Source organism: Cebus imitator, unplaced genomic scaffold, assembly GCF_001604975.1.
Source record: "Cebus imitator isolate Cc_AM_T3 unplaced genomic scaffold, Cebus_imitator-1.0 Scaffold200, whole genome shotgun sequence".
Lineage (NCBI taxonomy): Eukaryota > Metazoa > Chordata > Mammalia > Primates > Cebidae > Cebus > Cebus imitator.
The window spans coordinates 1,257,271-1,278,542 of NW_016107515.1; the positions used below are offsets into that span (position 1 = coordinate 1,257,271).

Below are 21,272 nucleotides of genomic sequence, written 5' to 3' on the forward strand. Positions count from 1 at the left end.
AAAAAAAAAAAAAGTATAACAGATGCTAAGAAAGGAGAGAAAATAAAATCATTTTAAATGCTCAGAACCAGAAAAGACAGAAAAAGAGTAGAAGACAGAAATAGGAACTAAGAACAAGGGCAACAAATAGAAAACAGTGACAAATATGATAGATACTGATCTGACTATATTGACGATCACTTTGAATGTCAGTGGCCTAAGTGTACCAATTAAAAGACATTGTCAGAGGGGATCAAAAAGCAAGACCCAACTATGGTTGTCTACAAGAAACTCATTTTAAATATAAAGACACATAGAGATTATGTAAGTGAATGGAGAAAGATAGACCATGCTGATACTTCATGAAAAGAGAGCAGGAGTAGGTATATTAATTTCAGATGTTCAAAGAATTGCTTCCAGTCCTTTTGACACTATTCCAAAAGATAGAAAAAGAAGGAGCCCTCCCTAATTCATTCAATGAAACAGGATTACCCTAATACCAAAATCAGGAAAGGACATAACCAAAAAAGAAAAACTATAGACCAGTATACTCAATGAACATAGATGCTAAAATCCTTAACAAAATACTTGCTAACCAAATCCAACAGTGTATCAAAAAGATAATCCACCATGATCAAGTAGGTTTCATACCAGGGATGCAGGGATGGTTTAACATATGCACGTCAATAAAGATGATACACCACATAAACAGAATTAAAAACAAAAATCATGTGATCATTTTAATAGATGAAGAAAAAAGCATTCAACAAAATCCAGCACCCCTTTCTGATTAAAACTCTCAGCACAATTGGCCTATAAAAGACATACCTTAATGTAATAAAAGCTTACAACCAACATAATACTCAATGGGGAAAAGCTGAAAGCATTCCCTCTGAGAACTGGAACAAGACAAGGATGCCCACTTTCACCACTCCTCTTCAACATAGTACAGGAAGTCCTAGCCAGAGCAATCAGACAAAAGAAAGAATCAAAGGGCATCCAAATCAGCAAAGAGAAAGTCAAACTGTCACTGTTGGCTGATGATATGTTTACCTTGAAAACCCTAAGGACTCTTCCAGAAAGCTCCTAGAACTGAAAAAAGAATTCAGCAAATTTTTCAGATAAAAGATTAATGTACACAAATCAGTGGCTCTTCTGTACACCAACAGTGACCAAGCGGAGAATTAAATCAAGAACTCAACGCCTTTTATAATAGCTGCAAAAAAATAAAAAGGAATATACCTAACCAAGGAGTTGAAAGATCTCTTCAAGGAAAACTACGAAACACTGCCGAAAGAAATCATAGATGACATGAACAAATGGAAACACATCCCATGCTCATGGATGGTAGAATCAATATTGGGAAAACGACCATATGCCAAAAGCAATCTACAAATTCAATGCAATCCCCATCAAAACACCACCATCATTCTTCACAGAATTAAGAAAAACAATTCTAAAATTCACATGGAACCAAAAAAGATCCCATGTAGCCAAAGCAAGACTAAGCAGAAAGAACAAATCTGGAGGTATCATACTTAAGCAGCATGGTCCTGGCACAAAAATAGGCATATAGACCAATGGAACAGAATAAAGAACCCAGTAATAAACCCAAATACTTACAGCCAACTGATCTTCAACAAAGCAAACAAAATCCCAAAGTGGGGAAAGAACATCCTTTTTGACAAATGGTGCTGGGATAATTGGTAAGCCACATACAGGATGTTGAAACTGGATCCTCATCTCTCACTTTATATAAAAATCAACTCAATATGGATTAAGGACTTAAGACCTGAAACTGTAAACATTCTAGAAGATAACATTGGCAAAACCCTTCTAGACATTGGTTTAGACAAGGATTTCATGACCAAGAACCCAAAAGCAAATACAATAGAAACAAAGAGAAATAGCTGGGACCTAATTAAACTAAAGAGCTTTTGCATGGCAAAAGGAACAGTCAGCAGAGTAAACAGACAACCTATATAGTGGGAGGAAATCTTCACAATCTATACATCTGATAAAGGACTAATATCCAGAATCTACAGTGAACTCAAGCAAATCAGTAAGTAAACAATCCCATCAAAAAGTGGGCTAAGGACATCAATAGACAGTTCTCAAAAGAAGATATACAAATAGCCAACAAACTTATGAAAAAATGTGCAATGTATGAAAAAATGCTCAACAAACATGGAAAAAAGAGAAATGCAAATCAAAACCACAATGCGATACCACCTCACTCCTGCAAGAATGGCCATAATCTAAAAACAGGAGATGCTAGTGTGGATGTGGTGAACTGGGAACACTTCTACACTGCTGGTGGGAATGTAAACTAGTACAGCTGCTATGGAAAACAGTGTGGAGATTTCTTAAAGAATGAAAAGCAGAACTACTGTTTGATCCAGAAATCCCACTGGGTGTCTACCCAGAGGAAAAGAAGTTATTATTCAAAAAAGATACTTGGACATGCATGTTTATAGCAGCAGCACAGTTTCATAATTGTGAAGTTGTGGAACCAACCCAAATGCCCTTCAGTCAACGAATATATAAAGAAACTGTGATAGACACACACACATATATACATGATGGAATATTATGCAACCATATAAAGGAATGATTAACAGCATTCATGGTGACCTGGATGAGATTGGAGACTATTATTCTAAGTGAAGTAACTCAGGAATGGAAAACCAAACATCGTATGTTCTCACTGATGTGTGGGAGCTAAGCTATGAAGACACAAATGCACAAGAATGATACAATGGACTTTTGGGGACTTGGGGGTAAGAGTGGGAGGGGGGTGAGATATAGAAGACTACAAATACATTACAGTATCTGCGGGTTGGGTGATGGGTGCACCACAATCTCACAAATCACCACTAAATTACTTACTTCTGTAAACAAATACCAGCTGTATCCCAATAACTTATGGAGAAGTCAAAAATAAATAAATTTTAAAAGCCAATAAAAAAAGGCTAGAAACTAATACAGTGACCAATCTGATACCACAGTAACTAGAAATCAGTAACAAAAAGAAGCTGGAAAAGTGTCTAAATACTTTAAGTAACGTAATTCTAAATAACATAAAGAAGAAATCTCAGGAAAAATTTTTAAAATATTTTGAGGCTGGGCACAGTGGCTCACGTCTGTAACCCCTACCCTTTGGGAGGCCGAGGTAGGAGGATTGCTTGAGCCCAGAAGTTCGAGACCAACCTGGGCAACATAGGAATACACAAACAAAAAAAAAAAAAAAAAAAAAAAAAAAAATTAGCTGGACGTTGTGGCATGTGTCTGTAGTCTCAGCTACTCAAAAGGCTGAGGTGCGAGGATCACTTGAGCCCAGGAGGTTAACGGCTGCAGTAAGCTGTGATTGCATCACTGTATTTCAGCCTGAGTGACAGTATTAGACTCTCTCTCTCCCCCTTCCTCCCTCCCTCCCTGTGTGTGTGTGTGTGTGTGTGTGTGTGTGTGTGTGTGTGTGCATGCGCATGTATGTGGGTGTAACTAAATGAAAATGAAAACCCAAGTTATCAAAATCTGTGAGATGCAGTGAAAGCTTAGAGAGAATTTGCAATTTTGAGTGCATATATTAGAAAAGAAGAAAGACTGAAATCAGTCATGTAAGCTTCTACCTTAGAAAACTAGGAAAAGAGCAGATTAAATCCATAGTAAGCAGAATAAAAGAGTTAATGAAAATTAGGGCAGAGATCAATGAAATTGATAACAGGTAATCAATAGAAATAATTATAGAAATCAAAAGATTTATCTTTGAAAAGATGAGTAAAATTGATAAGCCTCTAGCTATGCTAATGTAGGAAAAAAAGGACTCAAATTCCTAATATAGAAATGAAACAGGAGATCACTGTAGATCTCATGAATATTAAATGAATAATAAAAGAATATTATGAACAACTCCATGTCCACAAATTTGATAATTTATCTGAAATGAATTAATTCCCTGAAAGACACAATCTGCCAAAATTGTCATAAAAGCAAATGGATAATCTGAATAGGTCTTTATCTATTGAAGAAATTGAGTCAATAATTAATTACCTTTCAAAACAGAAAGCATTAGGCCCAGATTGGTTACTGGTGAATTCTTCCAAACATTTAAGCAAGAAATAACACCAGTTCTCTACAACCTCTTCCAAAAGATAGAAGCAGAGAGAATATTTCCTTGCTCATTCTATGAGGCCAGCAAATTACCTTAGTACTGAACTAGACAAAGACATTATAAGAAAAGAAAACCACAGACTAATATCACTCATGAGTGTGGACACAAAAATCCTCAACAAAATATTGGCAAACCCAGTCCAACAATATATTAAAAGATGCATTAAATATGAACAAGTATTTCTCCCAGGTATGCAAGGCTTACCTTCACATTTAACCTTCAAGAATCAATTAATATAATCCATCATATCAATAAGCCAAAAAAGAAAATCATATCAATAGATGCAGAAAAGGCATTTGACAAAATTGAACACTCATTCATGTTAAAAACCCTTAGTAAACTATGAATAGAGGAGAACTCTTTCTTAACGTGATAAAGAGTATCTACAAAAAGCGTATAGCTGATATCATACTCAATGCTGAGAAATGTGAAACTTTCTCACTAAGATCAGGAATAAGGCAACGATGTTTCTACTCACCACTACTTTTCAACATTGTATTAGAACTAGATAACACAGTAAGACAAGAGGAAATAAAAGGTATACAAATCAAGAAGGAAGAAGTAAACCTATCTTTGCTTGTAGATGACATGATTGTAGAAAACAAATGAAAGCATCAGCAAAAAAAACCTCCTAGAACTAATAAATGATTATAGCAAGGTGGCAGGATACAAGATTAATATATATAAATCAGTTGCTTACCCATATACCAGCAATGAACAAGTGGAATATGAAATTAAAAACACAGTAACATAACTGCATGGTGGCTCATGCCTGAAATCCCAGCACTTTGGGAAGCTGAGGCGTGTGGATCATCTGAGGTCAGGAGTTTGTGACCTGCCTGGCCAACATGGTGAAACCTTGTCCCTACTAAAAATACAAAAATTAGCTGGGCCTCGTGGCATGTACCTGTAGTTGTAGCTACTCAGGAGGCTGAGACAGGAGAATCACTTGAACCTGGGAGGTGGAGGTTGCAGTGAGCCAAGATCGCACCACTACACTCCAGCTTAGGTGACAGAGCGAGACTCCATCTCAAAAAACAAAACAAAAAACACAATAACATTTATATTAGCATCCCCACCCCAAAACAAAAAACACAATAACATTCCTATTAGAACTCCCCCACCCCAAATGAAAAACTTAGGTATAAATCTAACAAAATATTTGTAAGATCTATGTGACGAAAACTGTTAGACTGTGATTCAAGAAATCAAACAACTAAATAAATGGAGAGATATTTCATGCTTATGGGCAGGAAGACTATTGTGAGGATGTCAGTCATTTCTTCCCAAACTGGTCTATAGGTTCAGTGCAGTCTCAATCAAAAACTCAGCAAGCTATTTTGTGGATATCTACCAGCTGACTTTATATGAAGCAAAAGCCAGCATGGATATTGAAGGAGAATAAAGACAGAGGATTAATACTACTTTAGGAATTACTGTAAAACTGCAATAATCACGATGGTGTGGTGCTGGCAACAGAATGGACAGCTAGATCCATGGAAGAGAATAGAGAGCCCAGAAATACATACCTTCACAAATATAGTCACCTGATCTTTTACAAAGGAACAAAGGTAATACAATGGAGAAAAGATAGTCTCTTCAGCAATTGGGGCAGAAGCCGACCAAACACCATATTGCCTCCCTTACTCCCAAGTAATACAAACACAGATCCTATATACTTCACAAAAATTAAAATGGATTAAAGGCCTAGATGTAAAACAAAACCATAAAATTTGTAGAATACAATATAGGAGAAAACCTACATGATCTTGAGTTTGTTGGTGACTTTTTAGATACAGTGCCAAAGGCATGATCCATGAAAGAAAGAATAAGCTGGACTTCATTAAAATAAAAAATTTCTGCCCTATGAGAGACATTGTCCAGAGGATGAAAAAACAAGCCACAGACTAGAGAAAATATATGCGAAAGACATAGAAAGAGCTCTTGAATCTCAACAGTTAGAAAATTAATTAACCTATTAAAAAAAAAATAAGGCATAGACCTTAACAGACATGTCACCAAAGAAGATACACAGATGGCATATAAGCATGTGACAAGATGTTCCACATAAGTCATCAAGGAAATGTGGATTATAACAATGAGAAACCACTACAAACCTGTTAGCATGGCCAAAATCCAGAACACTGACAACACCCAATGCTGGCAAGAATGTGGAGCAACAGGAACAGGAACTTTAATTCATTGCTGGTGGAAACACAAAATGGTACAGCCACGTTGTAAGGCAGTTTGGCAGTTCTTACAAAACTAAACATACTTTTACCATATGATCCAGCAGTTGTGCTACTTAGTATTTACACAACGGAATCAAAAACTTATGTCTACACAAAAACCTGGACCCAGATGTTTATGGCAGCTTTGCCCATCATTGCCCAAACTTGGAAGCAACCAAGGTGTCCTACAGTAGGTATATGGATAAATAAACTGTAGTACATCTAGACAACGGGTAATTTTCAGCACTAAAAAGGAACATATATCAAGCCATGAAAAGACAGGGAGGAACCTTAAATGTGTATTACTGTATGAAAGAAGCCAATCTAAAAAGACTACATACTGTATGATTCCAACTCTGTGACATTCTAGAGAAGACAAATCTGTGGAAGCAGTAAAAGACGCGAGAAAAGGAACACTCAGGAGTATGAAAACAACCATTAATAACAATTTACTTCCTTTAATCCTTTTTCCCTTTTCTGCAATATATGTAGTCATTGTGTCACTTTATAGATAATTTTTATTCTGATTTTTTAAAATGCTTAACTTTGTAACGAAGCATGATATTTTCTCATTAAAAACTCTTCATAGTTTACTTTGAGACTTTCATGAAATGTTGGACATTTTATTTCCGGTTTTTTATTTTTGTAAACATAGGGGTATGCATTTTTAAAAGGTCTTAATGGTTATGTTGTCATGTTGCTTTCCAGAGATTGAGCCACTTCTTTATTTTTATGAGACATAAAATGGCAAAGCGGGGTCCTGCTTTGTCACCCAGGCTGGAGTACAGTGGTGTGATTGTGGCTCACTGCAGCCTTGCCTCCTGGGCTCAAGCAATCCTGTCACCTCAGCCTCCCGAGTTGCTGGGAGTACAGGCACATACCACCATGCCTGGCTAATTAAAAAAAAAAACCATACATATATAAAATTTGTAGAGATGGGTTTCCCAGGCTGGTCTTGAACTTCTGGGCTCAAGTGATACTTCTGTCTCAGCCTCCCAAAGTGTTGGGATTACAGGCATGAGCCATAGCACCCAGCCAGTGAGTGAATTCTTTTCACAGATTTTATTTTTAAAAAGTTCCCTTTATGAGGCTGTTGATAAGTGTAATGAGATTAATAGCTAAGGGTTCAAATTAAACAAAATAACACATCTATCCCAGTAGTTAACCACTATTGTCTGTATTCCTACTTGTTTCTTACCTGTTTGATAGTCAATGTTTCTTATTTACTATAACCCAAGTATTTCATTTTATAATCAGAACATAAGGTGGGACAGTAACACTCATCAAAATATAGTATAATAAATCATTGTTTGTGGCTAATCTTGTCTCAATAGATTTGGGATAAAACCAGCTTGGAATGTTTGAAAGTGTTAACAGGACACACAGGCTCTGTCCTCTGCCTGCAGTATGATGAGCGCGTCATTGTAACTGGCTCTTCAGATTCTACAGTGAGGTGAGTGATCTGGCTTCATTGATCTTGTAAGCCTTCCCTGAGAAAGTCTGAGATTGACATCCTTCTCTGGGAGAGGCATACATCAACTTTGCATACATTTTTACATGCTGTGTTTCAAACTACTTTTGTTGTAGATGTGTTTGAGCAAATTAGGCAAGACAGCTAATTTAAGAGCGTTGCTGTTCATTGTAGAGATGACAACATGCTTTCCTGTAAGAGCACATACCAAGTATTAGGCTGGCTTTTTCCTTTTGGGAAACTGTGGTCCAGAGCAGAAAGGAGGAAGGCAGCTATTCTAGGAGTGTGGTGGGCACCACCTACAAATACGGAAAGACTCAGAAGCAGTTTGCAGAATCTTTTCGGCAACACCAGGAAAGTAAAATGTGAGAGCAGATAGTATACTAGGTACTCTGTATCATTTTATCAGCTCTCACATCAACCTTTCTGAAGAGGTAGATGTTACCTTCATTTCTGGAGTTGTATTAGGAAACCAAGACCAGAGAGATTAAATAATTCGCTCAGCGTCACAGAATTAATAAATTTTGAACCTTGAATTGATACAAGTCATGACCGTATATGTAGCCTTGCCAGTAGTGGAAGCACTGATTTTCAGTTGTCACCCAGTGGCAGAATGAAGATGAAAGTGGCGATGTTCTGCACTAGAAGGAAAGCAAAGTCATTGCTTTCCTTCTACTGCAGAGGTGAGCGAGTAGAAAGGGAACATTATTGATATCCATTCCTGTACCTTTGGGATAAACACATTTCTTCACACCAAATGGGCTAGGGAGTTGGGTGTAGTGATGAGGCCATTAGAGTTACAGGTGACACAGGAAAGCCTCAGCAAGACTACTGGTGGCTGGAGGAAATGTGAAAGAGAAGGAAACAGCTCTTCTGGGTTGGGTCAGATATTTGAAGAGGATTGTTTTACAGGTACACGAGCCTAAGCGATTGGAATGGTCACTGAGTCTGTCCCTGGATAACCACGTTCTCCCCTTTCACTCTCTTTAAGTTAATTGTGGTTACTAGCCTCTCACTTCACTCCTGGACACTCTCACCACCCCTGTTTAAAGCACGCCTAGTATCCTTCCCTGGACTCATTGCTTCCATACCACTGCTTCTGCCAGAGATCATGTCTCAGCCTCAGAGGCCTGAGTCTTTTCTCCTCTGCCCTGTGTGAACTTGTCCTCTAAGGAAATGAGGGTTACAAAAAAGCTGTGATGTGGAAGTGCTGCCCCCAAATCCCTGGATGTACGAAGCAGTTGGTAGATCCTGGCTTTGTCCATAAAGCAGCTGGATAAAGAAGTGGATGTGATGATTGATGAGGCATCATGACTTACCAATTTACAGTGGATAAATAATAGACTAAGAGGCCTGTCAGCGGTCAACGAGAACCATAAGCTTGGAACCATTCTCAGTTCTTCAGCCATTAAGATTCCTTCTTTCAGTCATCTCAGACTCACTGCAAAATTTACTTTCTTGAAGGAATCATCTTTTCTATCAGCACGAGCCTGTGAACACTATCTCTGAATACCTGACTGCTAAATATACCTAAACTCGAGCAGAGCCAGAATTAGCCACCTTGTTTGAAACCATCTCAGCACCTCTCAGCAATAAAGACATTGCTTTTAGGGCCCCCTTTTAATCATGTCCTTAGGTTCATTAAGAATGGGCCCTGTCTTTGTCCATTTATGTTGCTATAAAGGAATACCTGAGGCTTGGTAATTTATAAAGAAAAGGGATTTATTTGACTCATGGTTCTGCAGGCTCTCCAAGAAGCATGGTACCAGTATCTGCTTCTGATGAGGGTTTTGAGCTACCTCTGCTCATGGCAAAAGGCAAAGGGGAGCCAGCGTGTGCAGATTACATGTGAGAGGGAAGCAAGAGAGAGGGAGGAGATGCTAGGCCCTTTTCAACAACCAGTTCTCTCAGGAACTAAGAGTGAACTCCCTCCTATGAGGATAGCACCAAGCCATTCATGAGTGATCCACCACCATGACCCAGACACCTCCTGCCAGGCCCCACCTCCAACATTGAGGATCAATTTCATCATGAGATTTGGTGGAGTCAAACCATATCCAAACCATTGCAGACCTGGACAGAGCTCAGATACCAGAATCATTTCCTGGCTGTCTCAATAATTAAGCATCATGCTTTTCTTTTCTCTACTAGAGTGTGGGATGTGAACACGGGTGAAGTTCTTAACACATTGATCCATCACAATGAGGCTGTACTGCACTTACGCTTCAGCAATGGACTGATGGTGACCTGTTCCAAGGACCGCTCCATTGCTGTGTGGGACATGGCTTCTGCAACTGATATCACTTTACGCCGTGTCCTGGTTGGCCACCGGGCTGCTGTCAACGTAGTAGACTTTGATGACAAGTACATCGTGTCTGCCTCTGGTGACAGGACTATCAAAGTAAGTGTGTCTGCAGTTATAACCCTACCTGCTTCTGTCTCTTTTAGAACAGAGAAAAAGCAGAAGTGGCTTATACCAACCTGGTACCCAGCAAGATCTTTATTCTTCTTTGTGCTCATGAACCCAGAGGCCATCTGTGTACCTCTAGAGTCGTAGGCAAGGTAGGAGGAAAAGCCATGGGTCCAGAAGAGAGAACAGTCTTCTATTTCATGAAATGACATTCTTGATCACTTTTTTAAGGGGAAGAGAGCTAACCTGTTGAGTATGTATTGTGTTGGGAGCTTTACTTTACTGTCTCAGTTAACACTTCTAGCACTCTTTTGAGGTAGGTGTTGCCCCATTTTACACATGTGGCTCAGAGAGTAAAGGATTGTGTTGGGGATCATCACAGCTAGTTAGTGGCAGAGCTTCAATTTAATTTATTCACCATGTGGTGGACTCTGGGCTGGATGCTAGGGATGTGATGATGAAGACATGTCCTTGCCTTCAAGAAGCTTAGCATGCTATAAAGTGGGAGGCAGACTTGTGACAAGGAGCTGAAGCCTAGGGTGATCCCTAGGATATGGTAAATGCAGTCCTGATTCCAATATCCAAGCTAACTTTTTTGAATTTTTAGCTTTCTTGTGTTTTTATAACAACTTTACCAAGATTTAGTTTCCATACCATAAGATTGAACACTTTAAAGGGTGTAATTCCGTGCCCTTTAGTACATTTGCAGTGTTTTATAACATCACTGTTGTCTAGTTCCAGAACGTTTTCATCACTCTCTAAAACCCCTACACTCATTAGCAGTCAGCCTGTGTTTCCTCCAAGTCCCGGTGATCATCTGTCTTCTGTCTTGGGATTGGCCTATTCTAAACACTTCATAGAAATGGAAGAATGCACTATGTGGCCTTTTGTTTCTTGCTTCTTTGACTTATTGTAATGTTTTTAAGATTCATCCATGTGACTTGTAGCATATAATCAGCTTTGTTCCTTCTGCTTTTTTTTTTTTTTTAAGTAGAGATGGGGTCTTGCTATATTGCCCAGAGTGGTCTTGGACTCCTGGGCTCAAGTAGTACTCGGCCTCCCAAGGTGTTGGGATTATAGGCATGAGTCACCATACCTGGCCAGTACTTTGTTGCTTCCAGTGGCTGAATAAAGTTTCATTGTTTATCTGTTATTAATTGATGGACATTTTAGTTGTTTCCATTTTCTTGTCTACTACGAATGATGCTGCTATAAATATTGTAGAAGTTTTCATGTTTTTAATTATCTTAGGATGGTAACTCTTTGTTTAACTTTCTTTTTTGTCTGAAGACAGGGTCTCACTCTGTCACCCAGGCTGGAATGCAGCGGCACAGTCATGTCTCACTTTAGCCTTGACCTGGGGTCAAGCAGTCCCTGAGCTCAGGGACCCCAGAGGCTCCCACCTAAGCCTCCTGGAATAGCTGGGAGTATAGGCACTACTATGCACACCCCCGACCCCCAACCTTTTTTTTCCCCTAGAGATCGGGTCTCACTTTGTTGCCCAGTCTTATGTTTAGCATTTTGAGGAACTGCCAAACCGTTTTCCAAAGGCGCTGCATCATTTTACAATCCTGCCAGTGGTATATGAGAGTTTCAGCTTGCTCAAAGAACCTCCTTTTCATGACCAGCATTGGATAGCATTCATATAATTAACCCCACAAATCACAAAGTATGTAGCATCAGGCTTTAGATTGGATAGTTGGGAAGCTAAACAACTAGGATTTATATGCAGTGACTTACTCCCACAGTCACACCAGTTGGTATGAGACCAGTGTCTGGAAGTTGAGAGGGTTTGAGCTTTATTACAAAACAGCTGTTTCATAATATCAGCCTGGAGGATTTCTCCATATCCCTGCCAACACTTGTTATTATTTGTCTCTTTTATTTTATATGCCCTATATGTTCAGTGGTATTTCTTTGGCTTTGCTTTGCATTCCCTTATTACAGATGATGCTAAACAACATTTTGTATCCTTATTGGCCATTTGTGTACCTTCTCTAGAGAAACGTGTGTTTAAATCTTTTACCCACTTTAAAAATTGGTAATTTGTCTTTTTATTGTTGAGTTATAAGTTCTTTATATATTCTGGACACAAATCCCTTCCTGCGATACATGATTTGCAAATATTTTCTCCCTTTCTGTGGGTTGTCTTTTCACTTTTTTGATGAGTCCTCTGATGCACAAATGATTTTAATTTGGATGATGTTCAATTTATCGAGACTTGTATAGTTTCAGCGCTTACGTTTAGGTCCTTAATCCATTTTGAGTTAAATTTCTGTCTCAGGTATGAGGTAGAGGTGCAATGCTATTCTTTTACATTCATCTTTATTTATCCCATTCAGCTACAAATGCAGCTGGTAAGATAGTTCAGGGCACTCTGGTTGCTGAATTTTTGGTCTAATAATGTGTTAAGATGTCTGTGAACACGTAAGTCTTTCAGATGATGTCACAAAAGAGTGTATTATTCTACACACATACAATTAGAAGTAATGTGTCAAAACAAATGGAGCTGTTCAAGAAAATATGCTGGAAAAGAGGATGACATGAAAGGTGAAACGTTTCGTTTGTTTTTTGGGACAGAGTCTTGCCTTGTCACCCAGACTGGAGTGCAGTGGCACAAACATGGCTCATTGCAGCCTCAACCTACTGGGCTCAAGTGATCCTTGCACCTCAACTCCCTGAGTAGCTGGGACCACAGGTGCACACTATCACGCCCAGCTAATTTTATTTTTTGAAGAGATGGGATTTCACTGTGTTGCACAGGCTGGTCTTGAACTCCAGAGCTCAAGCAGTTCTCCCACCTCAGCCTCCCAAAGTGCTTGGAATTAGTTGTGAGCCACCATACCCAGCTGGAAGCTCTTTTATTACATTAGCTCCATTGGGTTTGACATGTCAGCTGGTATAAAAACATAAAATCTGGCCCAAACTCTTTCCTCCAGGTAAATGAGTGTCCGAACCATCCAGAGATACTCTCTTTGTAAAGATCCCAAAGACTGAAGACTTTGCTTCCTTCTGTGTTTTATTCCAGTGTTATCACTCAGCAGCCAAGGAAATTTTATGCCATCTGGTCTGTTCCCCCCCCTCCCAACTTTGAGTTAGAAGACACTGTATTTTATAATCACATCATTGGGTCATTCTCAGAAGCTCTGTCTTTTTAAGAAAGATATATTGTGGGAGGGCTTTTCTGCATTCATTCTTTGAAATACTGTTAATTTGTTAACACAGGTCTGGAGCACGAGCACCTGTGAATTTGTTCGTACTCTCAATGGGCACAAGCGAGGCATTGCCTGTCTCCAGTACAGGGATCGGCTGGTTGTTAGTGGATCATCAGATAATACCATTAGGTGAGTAGAAGTTGGTATGCTGACAGAGCGGGCTTATTTTTGCCACATTGTTGATTCATCTCCTAGTAGTAATGCTCAAAACAACTCAGAGTAAATGGGATGTTTCAGATAAGAAAGCTTTAGGTAACTTTTAGAAATTTATTTGGCTCTGTATACTTAAGTGGGAAAACTGCGTATGCCCTGGGTGTTCTTCCAAGATTCCCCCAGTACAGAAAGTTTTATAACCTCAGCTCCACCCAGGATCACTTAATACCAGAGCTCTTCAGGATAGACTAGGGTGCTGCAGCCCAACTGGCTCGGATTTCCCTCACCTGTGAATTCCCACCTCCCTACCTCACACATGGGAGTATACTTTATTTTTCTCTCCCAAGACTGCATTATGGAATCATCCATTCCTGTCAGGTCATTTACCTCCCTTTTTCCTTCCCAGCACTCGGCCTCCCTGCTTTCTAATAAATCTGACTAGCCTTAGACATTTTGTATCTTATTAAGAACATCCCTTCAATATCTACTTAATTATCCTCTGCCATTTTCTCAGTGTCTCAATATATGCTAGTAGCTTTACATAAGTGACTAAATTTAACTTTGGTTTATAATCAAATTGGCTAATCTTTGGTCAAAATAAAGATTTGGTTTAAGATTATTAAAAAAAATTTTTTTAAAGGCAAGCAGATAACAAAAAAGCTATAATGGCTGTTAAGTCTGCTTTATCATTTTAGGCTTTAAGATACCATAAAAGTTCGTTTAGAGCTTAAATCTTGATTCTCTTATATTCGTCATGCTTTGAGGTATTGCTTAATGTTTCGTCAGTAAACAGTTCTTAACTTCGTCATTGGAATTGTCGAGGTTTTACAAGATAGTAATGTGTATTACTCTTCCAGCTTATAGAAGGGAACCACTTTGGAGTCATAGTGGCAGTACTGAATGGCTCTGATCACAGATTAGAGATGCTATCATCACGGATACTAAGATTTGATAAGGGCAGCTGTATTAATACCTTTGGATGTATTGTAGGAATTACTGGTAGAGAGGCTGAGAAAATACAATACATACCTTTGGATGTATTGTAGGAATTACTGGTAGAGAAGCTGAGAAAAAGTTATGATAGAATTAATTTGCTCACTTTGTTTTGTACATGCTAGCTATGATTTTTTTCCTACAAATACTGTAGAAAATTAATCATAATAGGAAAAAATAAAAAACATCTCTAATTCCAGAACTGTTATATAAATTATATGCAGAGAAAAAGGCTTGGGTGTAGTCAATGGGTTTATATTTCCAGCAGGACACTGCATGTACTTAATAAGTCTCCCACTCTGACCTTATAAACCGTCAGTCCTAGTATTCGGCATATAGTATCAAGGAAGAGGTATCCCCAGGCCTCATCAGGAGAGAGCCACCTCCCCTGCTGGTCCACCAGTTCTAACCTCAGTGGTCCTCATGGACTACACTGGGCTAGAAGTGCCTGTGGCGGGGGGGAGCTTAACCCCCTGGCTATATGTGGTATCTTCCTTCCCACCATGTATCATCCATGCTTTTTCTCTTTTACCACCTGCAGTCCCTGTCTCCCCAGAAAAGTCCTTCCTATACCATTTGTCTACATGGTTTTTTTCAACTCAGACATCAAGAGAATGCCTACAAACTAAATAGAATTGAATTTTCTTGTTTGTTGATTTTGTTGAAATAGTAATACAGACACATGATTAAAAACAGTTTCAAATCATATAAAAGGAAATAGAATAACAAGTAAGGCTTCCTCCTAGGTTAGTGCTTGGAAACACACAGATGGTATAAATGTATACATATAGCTTTTTATGTGTGGTACAGACTGGAAGTGAGATAGAAATAAAGAGCTCCAAGATAGTAAAAAATTGTATCTCTATGACACAGATGTAAAAATATAAAAAACTTACAGATAGTGTGAATCATGTGTGGGAAATTGTTTCACAGAGGTCTGTTTTTCATTCAAGGCTCTGGGATATTGAATGTGGTGCCTGTTTAAGAGTCCTAGAGGGACATGAAGAATTGGTTCGATGCATCCGGTTTGATAACAAGAGGATTGTCAGTGGGGCCTATGATGGGTATGTGTTTCAGATTTTCAGATGTATTGCTGTAACTATATCAAGATGAAAAATTAATGTTGTGTATTAAGCAACTCTGTATGTACCAGGTCCTATGGTAGGTTTCTGTGTAATGGTGGTTGGCAGGTATTATTATACTAGTTGGTTAGGTGATGACACTCAAGCCCAGTAAGAAGCACTAAATCTTGCCTCAGATCACACAGAGGTAGAGCCACTGTGGTTCCTAAACTATGCTTTTTTTCTACTCTTGTTGCCCAGGCTGGAGTGCAGTGGTGCGATCTTGCCTCACTGCAGCCTCCACCTCCCAAGTTCAAGCAGTTCTCCTGCCTCAGCCTCCCAAGTAGCTGGAATTACAGGCATGCACCACCACGCTTGGCTAATTTTGTATTTTTAGTAGAGATGGGATTTCTCGACGTTGGTCAGGGTGGTCTTGAACTCCTGACGTCAGGTGATCCGCCTGCATTAGCCTCACGAAGTGCTGGGATTACAGGTGTGAGCCATCATGCCACACCCCTAAACTTATGCTTTTAATCACTGTAAACTCCAGCAATAGCTTAGCTGTGGGGGGTATTTACTTCTTTGCTTTATCCCTAAATTAAGCCAGGCTGTGTGTGTGTGTGTGTGTGTGTGTGTGTGTGTGTGTGTGTTCAGTAATAAGTTTCTTCTTTTTCCCTTTTGGCAAATTGAACAAACCCTCTTTAAAACACCTCACTACATTTTAAATGAGCAAATGGCAACTGTAAATCTTTCCAGATGACCTTAAATATACTTTCCAAATGGGTTCGTTGGTCTGTTTGTACTCCGATTACTAACTTGCAGCCTTTGCTTAATTTGGAGAAAGATATCCTTGGAATTTCACAAAGAGCCCTAGCTTCTGTCAGCCACACCTACTCAGCCCTAGAGAGTCCCCTGATGAATGAATTTGGTGACATAGGTTATCAAGCCTGGAACTGAATTTAGATAACCTAAAGTTGTTTTCTTATCTCCCTTAAAATAATATTTCTTTAAAATTTCAGCAATTCTGAGAATGTGTAGGTTGTTAATTTTTCCAAAATCAAGTGTAATTGGTTCAGATAATTTGTAAAAGCATAAGCATGTTCCCCATTGGCTTTTATAATAGGCAGTTCAGATGCACTCCTTTTTGTCAAGGAAATGTTTGGAAGCATATAAATTGTTCACTTTTCCACTAATCACAATCTCATTTTCCTTTCTAGGAAAATTAAAGTTTGGGACTTGCAAGCTGCTCTTGACCCGCGAGCCCCAGCAAGCACGTTGTGTTTGCGCACATTGGTGGTACGTGATCTCTTGAGATGGAAATTGGTTCCCTGTGCTAGAGGATGACCATATGCAGATAGCCTTGTCTAGGCGTATCACAGGAGAGCTTGTATGTCTCACAATATGCCTTCAGAGTATTTCACTGTTCATTTTGTTTGCCAAAATCAGAGAATATTTGATGTTTACATTACCGTGAGCACTTTCCTAAGGGGAGACGTAACTCAACTTAAGATATGAAGGCTTCCTGATTTGTAGGGCACTGGTTTCCTCATAGGGCAAGCAATATTTCCTTCTTGTAGGTTTGGAAGATTTCTTAACGTGACTATTTGTAGTTATGTTTTAATAACAGTACATTTTTATACTATATATAAATTTTTATACTATGTATAAGTACTGTTAAATTTTTGAAGAGATAGTCCTTTGAAAATATTGGTAGATTAAAAAAATTTTTAGTAGTTTTTTATTTCTATTTCTTCATCTCTTGCATTGACTAGAACATGCAGAACTGTCTTTCTTCTTGGTTTTAATGGGAACACTTAAAATGTTTGTTTCACCATGAATTTTGATGCTGGCAGCAGTTTGAGGCAGATCCTGGTCGTGTTAAAACAAACTATTCTTCTGGTTTTAGGTTTTCCAGTGGATTTTTAGAGTGTATCAAGAATGGGTATTATATATTGTTGTTTACTTTTCTAAGGCCCATTGTGAGATGATCTTTGAAATATTGGTAGATTAGAGTCTAGGATACAAAGGTTAATGAAAGAAAAGGCCTAGGAGGACAAGAAAGAAGAGCATTTGTTCCTGGGATGAAGGACACAACTCAGTGAGTTCCGAACAGCTGCTTAGGAAGTCTGTTTAAGTGGCTGCATTTTATTTTCTGCCAAATTTCTCATTGTGAGATATCAAGGACTGTAAAGATCTCATTTTATTCATGAAGTTGTTATATTTCATAGGAACATTCTGGACGTGTGTTTCGGCTACAGTTTGATGAGTTTCAAATCATCAGCAGCTCCCATGATGACACTATTTTGATTTGGGATTTCTTAAATGTGCCTCCCAGTGCCCAGAATGAGACCCGTTCTCCCTCCAGAACATACACTTACATCTCTAGATAACAGTCTGCACTTTCACCCGTTTCAGGTGAGTACTGTCCCGTCCCCTTCCAATTTTGCTGATTGAATTTACCTTCCCTTTCTGGAAATTTGGTGATTTGGTTTCCTTGGTGATATCAACCAAGGACTCTTTTAGATGTCAACTTTTGCAGAGTTCAAGTGTAAGGCTAGATCTTTATAGTCACACCCATACAAGGTCTAAGTTGGAATCCTGCTTATTGTGTGGGTTTTCATATTGGCAGCTGATGGGCATGGTTCCTGTTTTTAAAAACTGTGTTCCTAAATGGTTTTCTAGGGTCATATCAATTGAACACCAGTAAGATTCCTTGTATTTTATTTTGGGGTGCAAGAATCTTCTTTTTCTCTTTCTTTCCTGTCCTTCAGTTCTTTTATTAAAAAAAAAAAATCATCTGACGAAACATTCAAAATCCCTTTCTTCCCCATTAACCACAGTCCACCCAGCACCATCGTTCTTTCAAGGATGAATCCAAGAAGAGTATCTGTTGAGAGATCCCTAAAACCTATTCTGCTTCCATGAAACACACAGATATGCTGAGAAGCAAAGTCCTTTGCTCTGGTTACAGGAACACTGAGAATCATTATAACCATTGATGACAGAATGTTTTGATTTTACTAAGGGTGTTAAGTCTGGAAGATGAGAAGTCTTACTTGGCTGTGTCCTAGGAACTGATGACTTAGGAAGAGTATTGACAACTCTTTGTGTTCTGCTGAGGGCCAGTGAAGTCTATACACATTAAACTTTGTAGATTGAATGAACATGTTTACACAAAATGATACTACTATGAATAGATGTATACAAAGACTATTGTGATTAATAAAATTTGTTTTTATTTAAAATCATTACTTAATTCTCAGTGGCTTTGTGTCATAACCTATTTTCCTGTTTAGTGAATTTCAAAAGTTTAAGAAAGTTCATGTGCAGTATTAGGAATTTTTTGATGGAGGGATTGAGAACTCCTGGTACCTATTCACCAAGTTACCATCTTTTCAGACACTCTTTCATCAAGATTCCAGATGCAATAAATAGAACTCGACCAGGAAGTTTGTCTTACCTAGAGGTCAAGAAATTATATATATAGCCAGGGGCCAAAATTGACTCACTGCCTGTTCTTTTTTTTAATTAGTCTCTGCTTATCCATTAAGTTCCCCCCCCCCCGTGTCCACAGGCTAAGAATAGTTTTTACATTTTTGAATGCTTAAAAGAAATTAAAAGAATATTTTTTCATGACATGTAATAATTATATGAAATTTAAATTCCAGTGTCCATAAATAAAGATTTTTGGAATGCCGCCATGCTCATTCCTTTATGTATTGTCTGTGGCTGTTTTTGTGCTTCAATGGTAGAGTTTAGTAGTTGCAACAGAGACCTTATGGCCTACAATGTCTGAAATATTTACCACATGGCCCTTTTAGAAAAAGCTTACTGATTTCTGGTCTTGCCCCTGCTCCATCTATTAGCAGTAAACCAAGGGTCTGCATCAGGAATGGCAAATAAGTGTTTTCTCCATGCTAACTCAGTTTGGTCAGTAGTGACTGGTAGGAGTGCTGGCTTTGGAAGGATTCTGGGACCCCATGTGAACCCCAAAGGACTGGTTATGATTGGTTATGTCTGTCTTGCAGGAGTGACCTATAAGCCACTTACCTATTTGCTGTTTGTTACTGGTCTCGAATGTATTCAGACTGTTCCTGATCATAATCTTCTGCTTTGCTGCTTTCTTTCTGGATAGATTCTTTTTTTCCCCCCATTTGTTCTCTTTTCTTCTTTTAAGTCTTCCTCAATTCATTTTTTTTTTTTTTTCGTTTCTTTCCGGATAGATTCTTCATAAATCAGTTGAAAAATCCACATGGCGGAATTATTCTAATTATTGAATGGAGACTTGAAATAGGAATTACAGAGGCAGGAGGCAAGGATCTCTTGAGTGATTGCTCCTCCCCCCATCTCCCCCTCTCAAGAAGCCTAAGAAAATATAGGGAAGGAGGAATGGACCCAAGTAAAAACTGCTTAAAGAGGCATATGGCAAAATTTAAGACATCCATATTATGGTTTTCTTTTTCTGGTGTATTTAATAGATGAATTGACAACATCTATATATTACCTAAAAGTGCCCTGAACAAGATTCCTTTGGTTGAGAGATGAAGGAGTGATCACCAATGCCGTTTCTTATTGGCTGTGGTGGAAAGGAAACTTGTGTTACTTCCACCAGGCCTACCTCCTACCCACCTTTTTTGGAAACCTCAGAACAACTGCCTTGTTGTGATCAATTATAAGTCAATGGAAAAATCTTACCTGCTTAAGGTGGTGGTTCCCTGTATCCCAGCACAAGCAGTGAGATCCCAAATGTATTTGTCCCTTCAGATTGAATTACTTTTGACAATGTTGGCCGTCAGCTTTATAGATTTTACTGCTCTTTTCTCAATTCTCCCCCCCGCCTCCCCCCTTTTGAGATAGTGTCTTGCTCTGTCACCCAGGCGGGGAAAACAGTGGCACAATTTTGGCTCACTGCAACCTCTGCCTCCCAGGCTCAGGTGATCCTCCTGCCTCGACCTGGGGAGTAGCTGGGGCTGCAGGTGCTTAGTTACCACATTCAGCTAATTTTTGTGTTTTTAGTAGAGACAGGGTTTTACCATGTTGGCCAGGCTGGTCTCAAACTCCTGACCTCAAGTGATCCACCTGCCTCAGCCTCCCAAAGTGCTGGGAATACCAGGGTGAGCCATGGCACCTGGCCTCAAATTCTTTTCATTTATTGTAACATGAAAAAAACTGTAGCCATGTGATATTTTAAGATTTATGCATAATAAGAAACACTACCCTAATGATGATTTATCCTTGCAGTAAAATATTCACCTGTAAAATAGCAGGTGACAATATCTTCATGTCTGCAAATGCAACAATAGATTTATTTGCGGAGTAATTTTTTAAAAAATTACTAACACCTAAGAGCTGTATGTTGTATTATGTGTTCAGTAGCTCAAAATTTATTGTTTTTTCTTATTACAAGACAGTATAAGACCATTATTAGATTCCCTTAAATATCCTTAATGGGAAAACAGTGGCAAATGAAATGGAATCTTGAATTCATTGAGAAAACTTACTAAGATTCTTGATCTTTATGAAAATCGACAATCTTTTGGGAAAAATCACCTTTATAAAAAGTATTCAAGCTTTATAAAGTCTCTCTC

General features: G+C 38.7%; 1 protein-coding gene across 11 annotated transcripts in view; it reads left to right on the top strand.

The window, feature by feature from the left end:
• Nucleotides 1-21,272, top strand: part of FBXW11 (F-box and WD repeat domain containing 11) — a 149,775-nt gene that overhangs the window by 125,082 nt on the left and 3,421 nt on the right. For 9 of the 11 annotated variants that reach the window (XM_017547679.1, XM_017547674.2, XM_037745423.1 and 6 more), the window contains 6 exons: nucleotides 7,716-7,834; nucleotides 10,004-10,253; nucleotides 13,488-13,606; nucleotides 15,577-15,687; nucleotides 16,902-16,980; nucleotides 17,913-18,099. In XM_017547679.1, the coding sequence (XP_017403168.1) occupies nucleotides 7,716-7,834; nucleotides 10,004-10,253; nucleotides 13,488-13,606; nucleotides 15,577-15,687; nucleotides 16,902-16,980; nucleotides 17,913-18,074 (840 nt within the window). In that variant the 3' untranslated portion in view covers nucleotides 18,075-18,099. Of the gene's footprint in view, nucleotides 1-7,715; nucleotides 7,835-10,003; nucleotides 10,254-13,487; nucleotides 13,607-15,576; nucleotides 15,688-16,901; nucleotides 16,981-17,912; nucleotides 18,100-18,524; nucleotides 18,671-18,709; nucleotides 18,933-21,272 lie in introns of those variants that run through there. The other 2 variants (XM_017547675.2, XM_017547677.2) reach the window with 2 other exon arrangements.